The sequence below is a fragment of the Leptosomus discolor genome, chromosome 9, assembly GCF_034619465.1.
Source record: "Leptosomus discolor isolate bLepDis1 chromosome 9, bLepDis1.hap2, whole genome shotgun sequence".
Classification (NCBI taxonomy): Eukaryota; Metazoa; Chordata; class Aves; order Leptosomiformes; family Leptosomidae; genus Leptosomus; species Leptosomus discolor.
This window is the reverse complement of record NC_141399.1, coordinates 10985910-10999601: the sequence shown is the minus strand read 5'-3', so window position 1 is coordinate 10999601 and position 13692 is coordinate 10985910. Positions and strand designations below refer to the sequence as shown.

The 13692-nt window shown below is 61.8% G+C and overlaps 1 protein-coding gene across 7 annotated transcripts; it reads left to right on the top strand.

Moving 5' to 3' along the window:
* Window positions 1–832: 832 nt before the first annotated feature.
* Window positions 833–13569, top strand: BRPF1 (bromodomain and PHD finger containing 1). 7 transcript variants are annotated; one of them, XM_086469722.1, is made up of 13 exons: window positions 833–1428; window positions 2606–3565; window positions 6014–6170; window positions 7288–7419; window positions 7736–7864; window positions 8840–9152; window positions 10057–10371; window positions 11609–11896; window positions 12005–12152; window positions 12681–12817; window positions 12894–13012; window positions 13144–13298; window positions 13365–13569. In XM_086469722.1, exons 1-13 carry the CDS (start codon window positions 833–835, stop codon window positions 13567–13569), a joined length of 3654 nt encoding a protein of 1217 aa, XP_086325848.1. The 7 variants fall into 7 exon arrangements, with proteins under 7 accessions (XP_086325848.1, XP_086325850.1, XP_086325849.1 ...); XM_086469724.1 differs by having other exon boundaries at window positions 7736–7882; window positions 13386–13569; XM_086469723.1 differs by having other exon boundaries at window positions 7736–7882.
* Window positions 13570–13692: the final 123 nt, after the last annotated feature.

Sequence of the window (13692 nt, the reverse complement as noted above, 5' to 3'; positions counted from 1 at the left end):
CTTGAGGCAGGGGGCTTCACCCCGCTCCTGCCTGTGCCCCGTTCCTGCCTGCACCCCACTCCTGCCTGCACCCTGCCGCTCAGCCCAGCGCCAGCACCCCGGTCCTCCGGCTCCGGTGCCCCGACGCCCCGGTGCCGGCCTGCCTGCCTGCCCGCCCCACGGCCTGCCCTCGGCGGGGCTCTGCCCCCGCAGCCCGGGGGTGCCGGGGCGGCTCGGCGGGAGGGCAGGCGGGGTTCTTGTACCGCATTACCGACTGTAAATAAACTGCTCCAACCGGGCCCGCTGCCGTGCCGGTGCCGGTGCCGGGGGACGGAGGGAGGGCCGGGGCGGGGCGGGGCTGCCTCGCGGTGCCTGTGATTCCGAGCGGCAGATTCGCCTCCGTCGGAGCGGCGTGGCGCGGCCCGGCCCCCGCCGGCCTTCCCGGGACCTCCCCGCTCCCGCCGTCCCCTCCGCCGCCCCTGCCCGCCCCGCCGCCCCCGCTCTCCCCCCAGAGCCCGGCCCGGCCGTGCCGAAAGTGCGGTTGCTAAGGGCGGCGCGGCGCTTTACCCAGCGGCCGCCCCGCGCCAGGCGCCGCCGCCGCCGCAGCCTCCATTGTTGCGGCCCGGCCCGGGCCCGCCGCCGCCGCCGCCGCCGCCCATGGAGCCGCCGCCCGCGCCCGCCCGCTGAGCGCGGCCCCGGGGCCGGTGAGCGCCGCTGGAGGGAGGGGAGGGAGAGGAGGCCGGGTGGGCCACCGCCACCGCCGGGGCCCGGGGAGGGGGCGGCGGGGCGGGGGGCCCGGCGTGGGCCTGGGCTCGCCTCAGCCCCCCTCAGCCCCGCTTGGGCGGGCGACGCCATGGGCGTAGATTTCGACGTGAAGACCTTCTGCCACAACCTGCGGGCCACCAAACCCCCCTACGAGTGTCCGGTGGGCACCTGCCGCAAGATCTACAAGAGCTACAGCGGGATCGAGTACCACCTCTACCACTATGACCACGACAACCCCCCCCCGCCCCAGCACACCCCCCTCCGCAAGCACAAGAAGAAGGGGCGCCAGGCCCGCGCCGCCAACAAGCAGTCGCCCAGCCCCTCCGAGACATCCCAGTCACCGGGCCGTGAGGTGATGACCTACGCCCAGGCCCAGCGCATGGTGGAGGTGGACCTGCACGGCCGCGTCCATCGCATCAGCATCTTCGATAACCTCGACGTGGTGTCCGAGGACGAGGAGGTTCCCGAGGAGGTGCCTGAGAATGGCAGCAATAAGGAGAACACGGAGACCCAGAGCGTCCCGCCCAAATCCGGCAAGCACAAGAACAAGGAGAAGCGCAAGGACTCCAACCACCATCACCACAACGCCTCGGCTGGTACCACCCCCAAGCTCCCCGAGGTGGTGTACCGGGAGCTGGAGCAGGACACCCCCGATGCCCCGCCTCGGCCCACCTCCTACTACAGGTATTGTCCATGGTCGGGGCGCGAGGTGGCTCCCAGGCAGCTCTGGCTCTGCCCTGGGTCTGGAGGCGGAATTGGCCCTGCTCTGTGCAGGCAGCTTGTCCGTGGCTTGTGGAAATGGCCTCTGTCTGCCTCTCCCGGGTCCCGTGGAGCTGGCTGTCCTGTGACTTTAGGCTCTCGGAGCTCTGTCTGGTGTCACACCCCGGTTTTGAGAGGTCCATGTGCCCACAGAGCTCTCGGTTGCTGCTTAGGTGATTGCTGGCAGTTTGATTGCTGCACTCTTTCCTTGCTGGGACAGCACATACAATCGTAACAAAAAAAGAATCTTCCTTCTACCTTCCATACTGCTCTTTGGAAGTATACTGGGACAGCTCTAGAGCCCCCTGGCACCAAGGTGTACCTGTAAGATGTGTCTGTTTGTGGGCTTAATTCTCTTTATTGTCCTACAGTTTTCCATGAGTGGTTTGGTGAGTGCAGTGGCCCAAAGAAATACCTCAAGCAGGGAGTTAATACTGAACCAAAGTAATGCTTGTGTGGCCACCCTGGCCATCCTAGTCATACACGCCCCGAGAAACCAGCACTGTGTTCCAGGGATGGGATAATGACGTTATTTTGTGTCAGGGTGTTAGAAAAGAAACCTTCCCCTGAGGTGTCTGCGGTGCCGCTCGCTGCGATGACGGAGGGGCCGTTTCCATCAGTCACTGGAGCAGCAATCTTGGGGTTCCAGCTTTTCCCTCTAAATAACATCCCCTCACCCAGAAGTGGGAGTGAAAGAGAAAGGGGCGCAGCCACCCTCACTAGAATTAAGGAAACGTGGTGCCTCCGCACCTGGTTGCTGTTGTGTCTTGGGCACGAAGCTGCTGTCTCCAGAGCATCTGGCACCCGCTCGGTGTCTCGTGCAGGCTCCCGGCTTACACTGATGAGTCTCCAAGGCCTGTAGCTCGCCCATTAGACGAGTGTTGTTTTGTCTGTGTCGTGCCCAGTGCGGTGTTGTGCTGCTGCACTGCTCAGGGTGCTGCTTTCTTCACGTTCCTGCCTCATCCCTGGGTTTTTTTTTGTTTAACATACGGCTTGGCTGTAGCGTTTAAACGTTCGCTCAGCCGTGGCCTGTGGGAATTAGGGTTTGGCAGCTACGAGCCCCCACCAGCTGTGCCCTCACCCTCCCGTGCTGTCTTTCCAGGTACATTGAGAAGTCAGCAGAAGAGCTGGATGAGGAGGTGGAATACGACATGGACGAGGAAGATTACATCTGGCTGGACATCATGAACGAGCGGCGGAAGACCGAAGGCGTGAGTCCCATTCCTCAGGAGATCTTTGAGTACCTGATGGACCGGCTGGAGAAGGAGTCCTACTTTGAGAGCCACAACAAGGGGGATCCAAACGCCTTGGTGGATGAGGATGCCGTCTGTTGCATCTGCAACGACGGGGAGTGTCAGAACAGCAACGTCATCCTCTTCTGCGACATGTGCAACCTGGCCGTGCATCAGGAGTGCTACGGGGTGCCCTACATCCCGGAGGGACAGTGGCTCTGCAGACGGTGCCTGCAGTCGCCCTCGCGAGCCGTGGACTGTGCCCTCTGCCCAAACAAGGGGGGGGCCTTCAAGCAGACGGACGACGGGCGCTGGGCACACGTGGTCTGTGCCCTCTGGATCCCGGAGGTGTGCTTTGCCAACACCGTCTTCCTGGAGCCCATCGACAGCATTGAGCACATCCCGCCCGCGCGCTGGAAGCTGACCTGTTACATTTGCAAGCAGCGCGGCTCCGGGGCTTGCATCCAGTGTCACAAAGCCAACTGCTACACCGCCTTCCACGTCACCTGTGCCCAGCAGGCCGGGCTGTACATGAAGATGGAGCCCGTCCGGGAGACGGGGGCCAACGGTACCTCCTTCAGCGTGCGCAAAACTGCCTACTGTGACATCCACACGCCGCCGGGCTCCGTGCGCAGGCTTCCCGCCCTCTCCCACAGCGAGGGGGAAGAGGAGGACGAGGAGGAGGAGGAGGAGGGGAAGGGCTGGAGCTCTGAGAAAGTCAAAAAAGCAAAGGCCAAGTCTAGGATCAAGATGAAGAAGGCACGGAAGATCCTAGCGGAGAAGCGAGCCGCAGCGCCCGTGGTTTCTGTGCCCTGCATCCCCCCACACAGGTACGACCCGCCTCCCTCCCTGGGCTGTGGAGAAATGTCTCCCTTGCTCCGTGCCTCGTGTCCCGCTTTCCACGTGGGCGTTACCTCGCTCCTCTCCTTAGCTTTTCGCACAGGTACTTTCCGCTTTGTTCTCGCAGCGGGCTGTTGGTGGTTTCCTCTGGCAGTCCTGTGGAGAGGCAGGGCGATGTGCTGCCCCGCAAAGGCAGTCTGGGCCCTCGGTGGGGCAGGAAATAGCTGCTGTTAGTTTGACGGCAGAGAACGAACTTGGCCGGACAGGTCAGGAAGCAGCTGGGGGTTCCCAGCGCTCCTTTCCTGTTGCACTGACCTCAGGCACTGGAGTAAACCGGGAAGGGAGGAGGGGGCTGCTCTCCTTTCTGCCGAGGTTTATTTTCTCCTGGGGCTGTGCTGGGGAGAAGAGGGAAGCGTGGGAGCAATTCAGGCCTGGGAAATGGGCTAACCCCGGGGGTTGTTTTGGCTCTGGAGCGGAGAGGTCTTGTGTCAGGATCCCTGTGCCCTGCTGAACACAGCTCATCCATCCCAGCAACCGCTTACCCCTTGCTGGGCTTCCTCAGCGCTTTGTGCCGGTCGCAGGCAGCAGCTCTGCCTCGGTGCTGCCTGTGGGAGCGGGGCTGGGCGGCAGCGGGGCGCAAGGAGCCTCGGCACAGCTGCCTGCCAGGGGTGGCTGGAGAGGGCCAGGACTCCTGCCTGCCGAGGGGCGCGACTGTCGTGAGGTTCACAGCACGAGGGCATGGCAGGTGATGTCGGGACGGTACCTGAGGCCTTGCCAAGGGGTCGCAGTTGTGTCGTGTCCTGACCCTGAGTGCTCACAGGAAGACACAAACACCCGGTAATTGCAGGTGTAGCTGCTGTGTGTCTTGCTCTGGTCTGATCGTTGGGCTGGCTGTTTGCACACCAGCAAATCCTGAAACAAGAGCATCCAAGAGCCTTGCCAGAATTTTTGTCAGTGTAGTTTATAATGCTGGGTGTCCTCGGCAGCGTGCAGAAGCACATGGAAGCGTCTTAGGGCGGTTTTGGATCTTGCTGTCACCCTGCAGCAGGCATCACCCAGCTGAGGCGCTGGTTGGGCACGGAAGCATTTGCCTTCGTGGTTGTGAGCCACCCCCCCTGAGCTGCTGAGCTGTCCTCCTCCTCCTCCTCCTCCTCCCAGCGGTGGGAGCTGTGCCGGGGGCGTAACCCCGTGACACCCTGGCGCCGTCCGTACCTGCTGGCCCGCTGAGTGCGGCTGTGACAGCGCAGGGACATGGGACCGCCACTTCCCTGCAGACCCTCAAGGCTATCTCCCCTGTGGTTGGAGGGGAGCACGCAGCAGCTGTGGGCATTGCTCTCTGGGCAGCGTTCTGGTGACTTGTGGAGGCAGGTCTCTGCTACGAGGCTGCTGGCTTTTTGCCACGGTCTCTTTGTGACCTGACTGTATGTTTTTGCTCGCTCGGGGCTTGCTCGGAGCTTCTTTTCTTATGTGTGGACGCGTTGGCAGGTGGGTCGTAGGCTCTTGCTGCTGTCGTTGCGCTTGCGGCGAAACCCACACTGAGCTAGAAGCTGTTAACCTCTCCCCAGGCCTTCCTGTTGGGATTAATTATTCTTCAAGGGCTGTTGCCAGAATGCCAAATGTCTTCCTGTGGGAGCTGCGCTTGGCCGGCGATGGCACAGGAGGCTGCTCTTCCCAGCCCCTTCAGCCAGGGCTGATGCAGGTCGGATCATCCCCTGCAAAGAGGCGTGGAGATGCTGGGAGTTCGTCCCTTCGGCTCCCCACTAGCAGGGCATCTCTGTCCAGCTTTGCTGAATGAGGCTGTCCCAGCCCCTCCAGGCTTTCTGCTGTTGTAGAGAGTAGGAAAATCCCTTTTGTGGTGTTCTGGGCTCTTTAGGGTAGTCCTTCATTAGCTCGGATAGCAGCTCTGTTGTGCTTGTGCCTCCTGTTCCCTGCTCATGCTTTGCCAGGTTTTGGTCAAGTTACAGGCTCCCTGGGGCTCGTGTTTGTCTGGTAACGTTTGACCAGGGCCTTTGTCACAGCAAGTGGCCCTCTGCCAGGTAAATAATGGTTTTGGGATAGGAGCGCTGTAATGCTCGCAGTCTCAGGGACTGTGGGAGCTGTTAAAGGCCCCTGATACGGCTGTGTTGTACCCCGACCCGGTGCAGCCTGCCCCAGGCTTTTGCCCAAGAGTTGGCAGGAGGTAGAAAGGAAAAGTCCATTTTGGAGAGGCAAGGCTGGATGTTTCCTGGCGTTCTCCATTGTGATTGACTTGGGGGTGAGGGGCAGCTGCCCTGCATGACTTGGTGTTACAGCAATTCCTGCCATGGGAAAGGGTGTTTTCTGCCCGAGGAGCTTCTCAGCTGCTCTCCTTGCTGCTACATCCCCCCCAGCCAGGGCTTCTCCTGCAGCGGCCAGGCGTGCCTTGTTGATGGGGTCTGTGGTTCCTCTCCCTTCTTCAGGCTCAGTAAGATTACAAACCGCTTAACCATCCAGAGGAAGAGCCAGTTCATGCAGAGGCTGCACAGCTACTGGACTCTGAAGAGACAGTCCCGAAACGGTGTCCCCCTGCTCCGCCGCCTTCAGACACACTTGCAGTCACAAAGAAACTGCGACCAGGTAAGGGCGGCTCGTTGGGGCGCTGCAGGGAATCCTGCTTGCTTGGGAATCCGGCGTGCTTCCTGCGCCGTCGGAGCCGCGGGCTCAAAGCCTTTGCTGCATGCGGTGCCTGCAGGCGCAGAACGGGGGCCGGCGGTACAAGCTCCCGGGTCAGGGAAGGGCAGCCCCAGCTGCTTTTGCTGCTTCACCTTCTCCTCCGCTCTCGGCATCCGGAGATTCGCCAGGCAGTGACGCTGCTGGCGGCCTGCCACGGGAAGGGAATCCTGCCCTCTCATGCTGCCACGCCGAAGTTAGCTCCTTCCTTGTGCCCGCGTTTGGCCGGTGGCGATGGCAGACCTGTCCGAAATGGCTCTAGTTTGGGGCTGCCGTGTCAGTGAGTGTTGAGAGAGATGGCCGGAGAGCTCCAGAAACAGTCTGGAAGGAACCAAGGCCTCACTTCGAGTTTCTGAAACCGCTCCAGGAGCACTCCTTGTGGGTGCTGCTTCCAGCCCACTGTCTGCCTCAGCCCTTAGTCAGCGCTTCACAGATGTGAAGTGTCTGGTGCCAGAGAGGAAGGTTTTTCTTCTGGCTCCCTGTCTGAGCTCTAAATCTTTCTTTCTGAGCCCTTTGAAGACTGTGATTGGGCAGGGATTTCTCCTGCCTTTGCCCCCTCTTATTTGCTGGAGAAGAGTTGAGACTGCTTCTGCTCATCTTTGTCTACGGCAGAATAAAAGTAGGCTTTATTTTGGTGCTCCAGAAGTGAAAGCAACCAGAGCTGTGTTCCCTTTTTGCCCTGTTGCCCTTCACTGGAGCTCTGAGCAGCAGCACAGACCCTTGATTGTTGATCTCTGCTCTTGGGCAGCTGCAGGCAGTTGGTTGTGTTAGGAGGAGTATTTCCAGAGGCTTGGGATGTCCGCCTCCTGGCATCCTAAGGGCTTGGTGACCAAGGAGCGGGTATTCAGCTCTGCCCAGAGGTCGGACTGTTTCTGAGCCACGTGCCTAGGTTACAACAAGAGAACCAGGACCTTTGCTGAACCAGCGGGTCAGGCATGCCGGTTCCCTTTGCCAGGGACACGGTCAGGAAGGCAGAGATGGGAAGGCATCTCCTATCTGCTCATCGTCTCTGATGTTCCTGCAGAGAGACACTGAGGATAAGAACTGGGCCCTGAAGGAGCAGCTGAAGTCATGGCAGCGCCTCCGCCATGACCTAGAGCGTGCACGCTTGCTGGTGGAGCTGATACGCAAGCGGGAGAAGCTCAAGAGAGAGACGGTAACGATTGTTTGCCCCTCCTTGGGGAGCTGCTGGGGTGGGCAGGAGCATGGGCTCTTTAGAGTGCCGTAGGGCGAGCGCGGGGGTCCCCTCAGCCGTGCTGCGCCCTGCCCCGGGGGCTCTGAGCAAAGGTGGCTGCTCTGCCAGGCTGAGGTGGGACGCAGGTGCTGGAGCTGGTGTGACGCCGGGGGTGAGGGGCAGTCCCTGCCCCTCGCATGAGGAGAGGTGTCGTCCCGCAGGACTGTGCCGCTGCTCCCTGGGGCCTGTCCCTGCTGCTGGGCCCAGGGCTCAGCCTGGCTCCGTTGCTGTGTTTCAGATCAAAGTGCAGCAGGTGGCCCTGGAAATGCAGCTGACCCCCTTCCTCATCCTCCTCCGCAAGACACTTGAGCAGCTGCAGGAGAAAGACACGGGCAACATCTTCAGCGAGCCGGTCCCTCTGTCTGAGGTAACAGAAATCTACGAAGTAAGAACCCCCTCCCCCAGATTTCTACTTCACTCGAACTTGTCCCTTGCTTGTGCCAAGGGCTGCCCGGGGCGCCCTCTGGTCCGGGGGCTCCCCCGCGCAGCCTGGTGCTGGCTCACAATCCCAGCACCGCTCACCCAAGGGGGGTGAGTGTGCAGCAGTGCCCCTCCTGGGTGAGCCAAACGCAGAGCAGCTGAGCTGGTGCCGGCCAGCAGCCCAGCGCTTGGCTCGTCCTCTGCGCATCTTGCTGGTGACTCCCCAGTGTCTGTGAGAGGCTGGGGATTCCTGCTGGGTAAGGCAGAATGCCGGCCCTTGGCAGGCAGCACGCTCTTACCTGTCCTCTCGTGAAGGCCTCTGCTAGGTGACAGACCGAGCACAGCACAAAAACGGGTTTGACCCCCAGACTGTCACTGCTGGGGGCAAGGGAAATGGTTCCTGACACTGTCCAGCCCCCACCTGGGGAGGTGGGGAAAGGCCGTGCTGGCTCTGCACGGCTCTGGCAGCAGGTCGGCACGGAAGTGTCTCGGCAGAGCTGGGCAGGAAGGCTGCACGGTCCCACCTGCAGCCATTGCTGCTGCCTGGATGGTTTTGTTTTACCTACTGCACTCACCCTCGCCCCCGGGGGCTGCGCTGGCAGCTTCCTCCCCCGGGCAATGCCGTGTAGCATACCCAGCTGCCCACAGACAGGAGGAGAGGACGGGATGCTGGCGTGTGCGCCGGAGCCGTAAAAACGCTTCCGAGTGCGTATCTGCTCTAACAGGTTGAGCACAGCACATGGGCTCCCTAGTCCGGAGGCGTTACTGTGCCTCAAGCTGCAAAAGCAGACGGCATTCCCCGATGTGCATTTGGGCAGAACGCAGGGAGCGGTACCTGATTTCCTCTAACGACTGTTTTCTTGGAGCAGGTAATGCTAACTGGTGGCGCCGGGCTCTTAGCTCTGCCTCTTTCCTCGTGCAGGTCCCAGACTACCTGGATCACATCAAGAAGCCGATGGATTTTCAGACAATGAAACAAAACCTGGAAGCCTATCGCTATCTGAATTTTGATGACTTTGAGGAAGATTTCAACCTAATTATCAACAACTGTTTGAAATACAATGCCAAAGACACAATCTTCTACCGGGCAGCCATCCGTCTGCGGGAGCAGGGAGGCGCCGTTCTCCGGCAGGCTCGTCGGCAGGCGGAGAAGATGGGCATTGACTTTGAGACAGGCATGCACTTCCCCCACTGTGTAACGGTGGAAGAGGCTCAGGTCCAAGACATCGAGGACGGTGGGTACTCATGCCCTGTTCCGGCGGAGTCAGGGCACCCGGGGCTCTGTTCGAGCTGCCTCCCACGGGAGGTTGTCGGACGCCTGGGCTGTGTGTCCCCGCTCCCAGTGGGGGAGGCTTTGCTAGCCAGGTGCCTATCGGCCCCTTGAGGCTGGGTCTAGGCAGTGGATGTCCTGCCGGTCCCTTGGTCCCTCGTCCTCCTCTTGGTCACAGCAGGGGGCTGCCTGGGACATGACCTCCCTGGCCAGCGTCAGGGGTACTGTCTCTCACCCTGTCCCCGGCACTGGCTGTGAGCTGCTGAGGCTCCTGCTGTGCTGCCCAGCTAGAAGGGCTGACTCCCCCTGCTCAGAGCTGTGTGCTTCCCCCTCTCTCCCCAGCTGCAGGCTTTGCTGGCTGCTGCACAGCTCCTGATACCCCTCAGCCAGATCTCACTGGCTCCGTGGTTGTAGTTCTACTTGTCTCTGGGCAGTGGAGAGCACCACCAGGAACAGCTTGTCAGAGAAGGATCCTTTTAGTGTCCCCCCCTCTCCCTGCTCCAGCATGGGACGGGCTCAGACAGGGGAACTTCCCTGCTCTGTAATGCTTCAGGATCCCTTTGACTCTTGTTGTGCCTGTTAAGATGGCCTTTGTTTTTCCTGCTGTGTCCTTGCCCCAGCTGATGGGAACCCTGATATTCTCCAAGCTGCTGATCGGCCTTCTTTCCCCACTAGTCCCAACTGGCGTGCTTCCCACAGGGCTCCTGCTGCAGGCTTTTTAGGGTAACTTACCATGTTCACAGGCGTTTGGTACCATGTCAGCTACTTCCCGCCAGCAGGGAACCTGGACTGCACCACGCCCTTTCAGGCAGAGGAGCTCCAAAGAGTTCCTGACTTCTTCACCCATCGGCTTCCCTTTGTTCCCCCAGAGGACGTGCGGCTGCTGCTCTCAGAGAATCAGAAGCACCTGCCCTTGGAGGAGCAGCTAAAGATTCTGCTGGAGCGGCTGGATGAGGTCAATGCTGGCAAACAGACCATAGGACGGTCCCGCCGGGCCAAGATGATCAAGAAGGAAATCACAATCCTGCGGCGGAAACTTGCTCACCCGCGGGACTTGGGCCGAGACGGGCTGGAGCGGCACGGCTCCTCTGCCAGGGGAGTCCTGCAGTCGCACAACCCCTGCGAGAAGGACCTGCAGACAGACAGCGCTGCAGAAGAGAGCAGCAGCCAGGAGACTGGCAAAGGTACTGGGCCCTCCAGAGCGCTGCCGGGTCTGGGGAGTGGTGGAGAACCACCTCTGGGCAGGCTTGGCTGGGGCAGAGGCCGCCTTGTCAGGTGCCTCCCGAGGCAGGAGGGACTTGCGAGCAGCTCCTGGCACAGCCCTGCTCTTTGCTCCTCCTTGGGAGCAGGGCAGATGGCCTCTCAGGGGACAGCCCCTTATCTCCCACTCCCCTGTGGGGGTCCCTCGTTTCCCGTAGTGCCTCCTGTAGGGGTGGCTGTGGAGTACAACCTCTGCGCCTCCCTGGGCTCCCTCCCGGTGCGCCCATCTGACAGTGCCCCAGCAGTGCGTAGTTTGCAGTGAGCCGTGCCAGCCAAGCAGGGGGGGACTGGCAGCCGAAGGAGGCCACCTCCTGCGTCTGGAGCAGCCCCAGTTGGCCTCTGGGAGGGTCGGCAGGTCGCTGGCGTTCGCAGCTGCGGTCAGCGTTCACCTGGTGAGCTCGCCTCCCCTGCGGCCGAGCAACTGGATGTCATTCCAGAGACTGAGAGTCCCAGCTGTGACACGTGGGGCATGAGATGGATTGTCTCCTCCTGCCAGGCCCTGCCAGCTCTGCTGTGCTGCCTGGTGTCTCTAGGGACGTTACGGAGCAGGCTGCCATCGGTGTCCCTCCCTGCTTGGGGGCACGGGAGGGAGTTGCAGCAGCACTGACTGCCGAGCTCCAAACACCCTCCCGGGCCAGCCGCCAGCTCCCTGGTCTCCTGGACGGAGATGCTGAGCTGGGCTCCGTGGGGAGCACAGTGAAAGCTCCAGGCAGAGCTGCCAGGTGACACAGGAGGTTTGCCACCTCTGTGTCCCAGCCCTGCCCTCCTGGGCACCGGGAAAAGCAGGCTTTTCTGCAAGCAGGGAGCGTTTTAGGGCCTTTGTCTTTGAAGGGTGCAGTGGAGCTTCTCAGGTGCTGCGTGTCGTGGGAAAGGTTTATTCCTGCTTGCTTCCTGTTCTTGACTTCTGTTTCTGTGAGGTTGGTGCCTGGGAGAAAGGAGGGCGTCCCTGGCTGGTGGAGTGTTCTTTGATATCCCCATCTAGCTTTTACGGTCAGCAGACTGGATAATTTGACGCTGAGGGTGCAGGCATGGCAAAGCTTGGGAGGGAGAATCTTCCGAGATAACGCTCCTGAGAAATGAAGCTGTTCCTTGATGCCACTGCTGTGTGGTCCCTGCCACATCCCATGGGCTGCAGGTGACACCTTCTTCTCCCTCTTCCAGGTCTGGGTCCCAATTCTTCTTCCACCCCAGCACATGAAGTTGGCAGGAGGACCTCAGTGCTCTTCTCCAAGAAGAACCCTAAAACTGCAGGCCCTCCAAAACGTCCAGGACGCCCCCCGAAGAATCGAGACAGCCAGATCACTCCCGGGCACGGGAACAGCCCCATCGGACCCCCCCAGCTCCCAATAATGGGGTCCTCCCAGCGGCAGAGGAAGCGAGGGCGAAGCCCGCGCCCCAGCTCCAGCTCGGACAGTGACAGCTATAAGTCCACCGAAGACGCTCCCATGGGTGGGTGCAGCAGCCCCCCCTGCACAGCCGGACGGCTGCGGCCCTGCCGGGAGCGCGTGGCGGGGGTCCCACGCGGTGGTAACGCTCTCCTGGCGGGGTGTTTTGCAGACCTGCCGGCCAACGGTTTCAGCAGCGGGAACCAGCCAGTGAAGAAGAGCTTCCTGGTGTACCGCAACGACTGCAATCTCCCCCGGAGCAGCTCTGACTCGGAGTCCAGCAGCAGCAGCAGCAGCAGTGCCGCCTCAGACCGTACCAGGTACCGGCCCTGGCCTGGCTCTGGTGGCACCGATGCTGCCCGGGGTGGCAGTGGGTGGCTCTCAGCCTGGAGCTGCCAGACGAGGAGCCTGTTTGGTGGTACCAGTCTCGTTCACCCTCCTGCGGCCCGGCTGCTGTTAGCTAAACCCTGGAAAGCGGCGAGTTTTGTGCCTTTTTTTAACGTAAAACCTGAAGGTGCGAGTGTACAGCACAGGGCTAGTAGGGAGCATGAACGGGGAATTCCCTCCTGGCACAGCGGCTGCTCCAGCACCGGCCCTTCCAGCAGGCTCCCGCCTGCGCCTCTAAGTCGCGTCAGTGCACACCCTCTGGGTGAAACTGGGTGAGGGTCCGGCCAGCGCCCTGGCAGAAGCACCATCCCACCTTCCTTCCCAGTACCCCTGCCAAGTCCTTCCCAGTGCCAAGGCCGGTGGTTGGACCCCACAAGCCCTGGTGTGCCCCCCTCCTTTTCGAAAGCGGTTTCTGGAAGCTTATCATGGCTCCTACTGACAGCTCTGCTCCCTCTCCACAGCACGACGCCCTCCAAGCAGGGCAGAGGGAAACCCTCCTTCTCCCGGGTGAACTTTCCGGAGGACAGCAGTGAGGACACGTCGGGGACAGAGAACGAGTCCTACTCCGTGGGCACGGGGCGAGGCGTGGGGCACGGCAGTAAGTACCGCGGCCGCGCAGCGGTGCAGCCGCGTGGGGGGAGGACACGCGGTGACTCCCCTCTCCTCTGGCACAGTGGTGCGCAAGGGCATGGGGCGCGGTGCAGGATGGCTCTCTGAGGATGAGGATTCCTCCCTGGATGCCCTGGACCTGGTGTGGGCCAAGTGCCGGGGTTACCCCTCCTACCCGGCGCTGGTGAGTACCGCTGGCTGCATGCTCCCGCTCCCAAACCCACATGTGTGTGTGTCCCCCCGCCCTCACTTCCCACAGAGCGGCGCTGGGGGTTCCCCGTTCCCCTCTCAGCCTTGTCCCGCTCCCCTCGGCAGATCATCGACCCCAAGATGCCGCGGGAAGGCATGTTCCACCATGGTGTCCCCATCCCCGTGCCCCCCCTGGAGGTGCTGAAGCTGGGGGAGCAGATGACTCAGGAAGCACGCGAGCACCTCTACCTTGTCCTCTTCTTCGACAACAAGCGCACTTGGTAAGGCCGGGGGCTTGGGTGGGCGGGCAGGTGGGTGCCCGGAGACGATTGTAACCCTCAAACGAGGTGGCCCCCCGCTCCCCGCAGGCAGTGGTTGCCGCGGACGAAGCTGGTGCCTCTGGGGGTGAACCAGGACCTGGACAAGGAGAAGATGCTGGAGGGCCGCAAGTCCAACATCCGCAAGTCGGTGCAGATCGCCTACCACCGTGCCATGCAGCACCGCAACAAGGTGCAGGGCGAGCAGAGCAGCGACTCCAGCGAGAGCGACTGAGCCGCCGCCACCCAGCCCCGCCCCGCCGCCGCCGCCGCCGTATCTCAGGGCAAACGGGGCTCGGGGAAACACACCCCCCCCCCCCCCCCGTGCAGCTGGTCTGCACCCACCGGGGGACGGGGG

Excerpts from the sequence above, each read along its gene's own strand:
- BRPF1 (XM_086469723.1), top strand. The coding sequence starts at position 833 with ATGGGCGTAGATTTCGACGTGAAGACCTTCTGCCACAACCTGCGGGCC. Across the intron at positions 1,429-2,605 it reads CGGCCCACCTCCTACTACAG|GTACATTGAGAAGTCAGCAG; the intron begins GTATTGTCCATG and ends CTGTCTTTCCAG. Across the intron at positions 7,420-7,735 it reads AGAAGCTCAAGAGAGAGACG|ATCAAAGTGCAGCAGGTGGC; the intron begins GTAACGATTGTT and ends GCTGTGTTTCAG.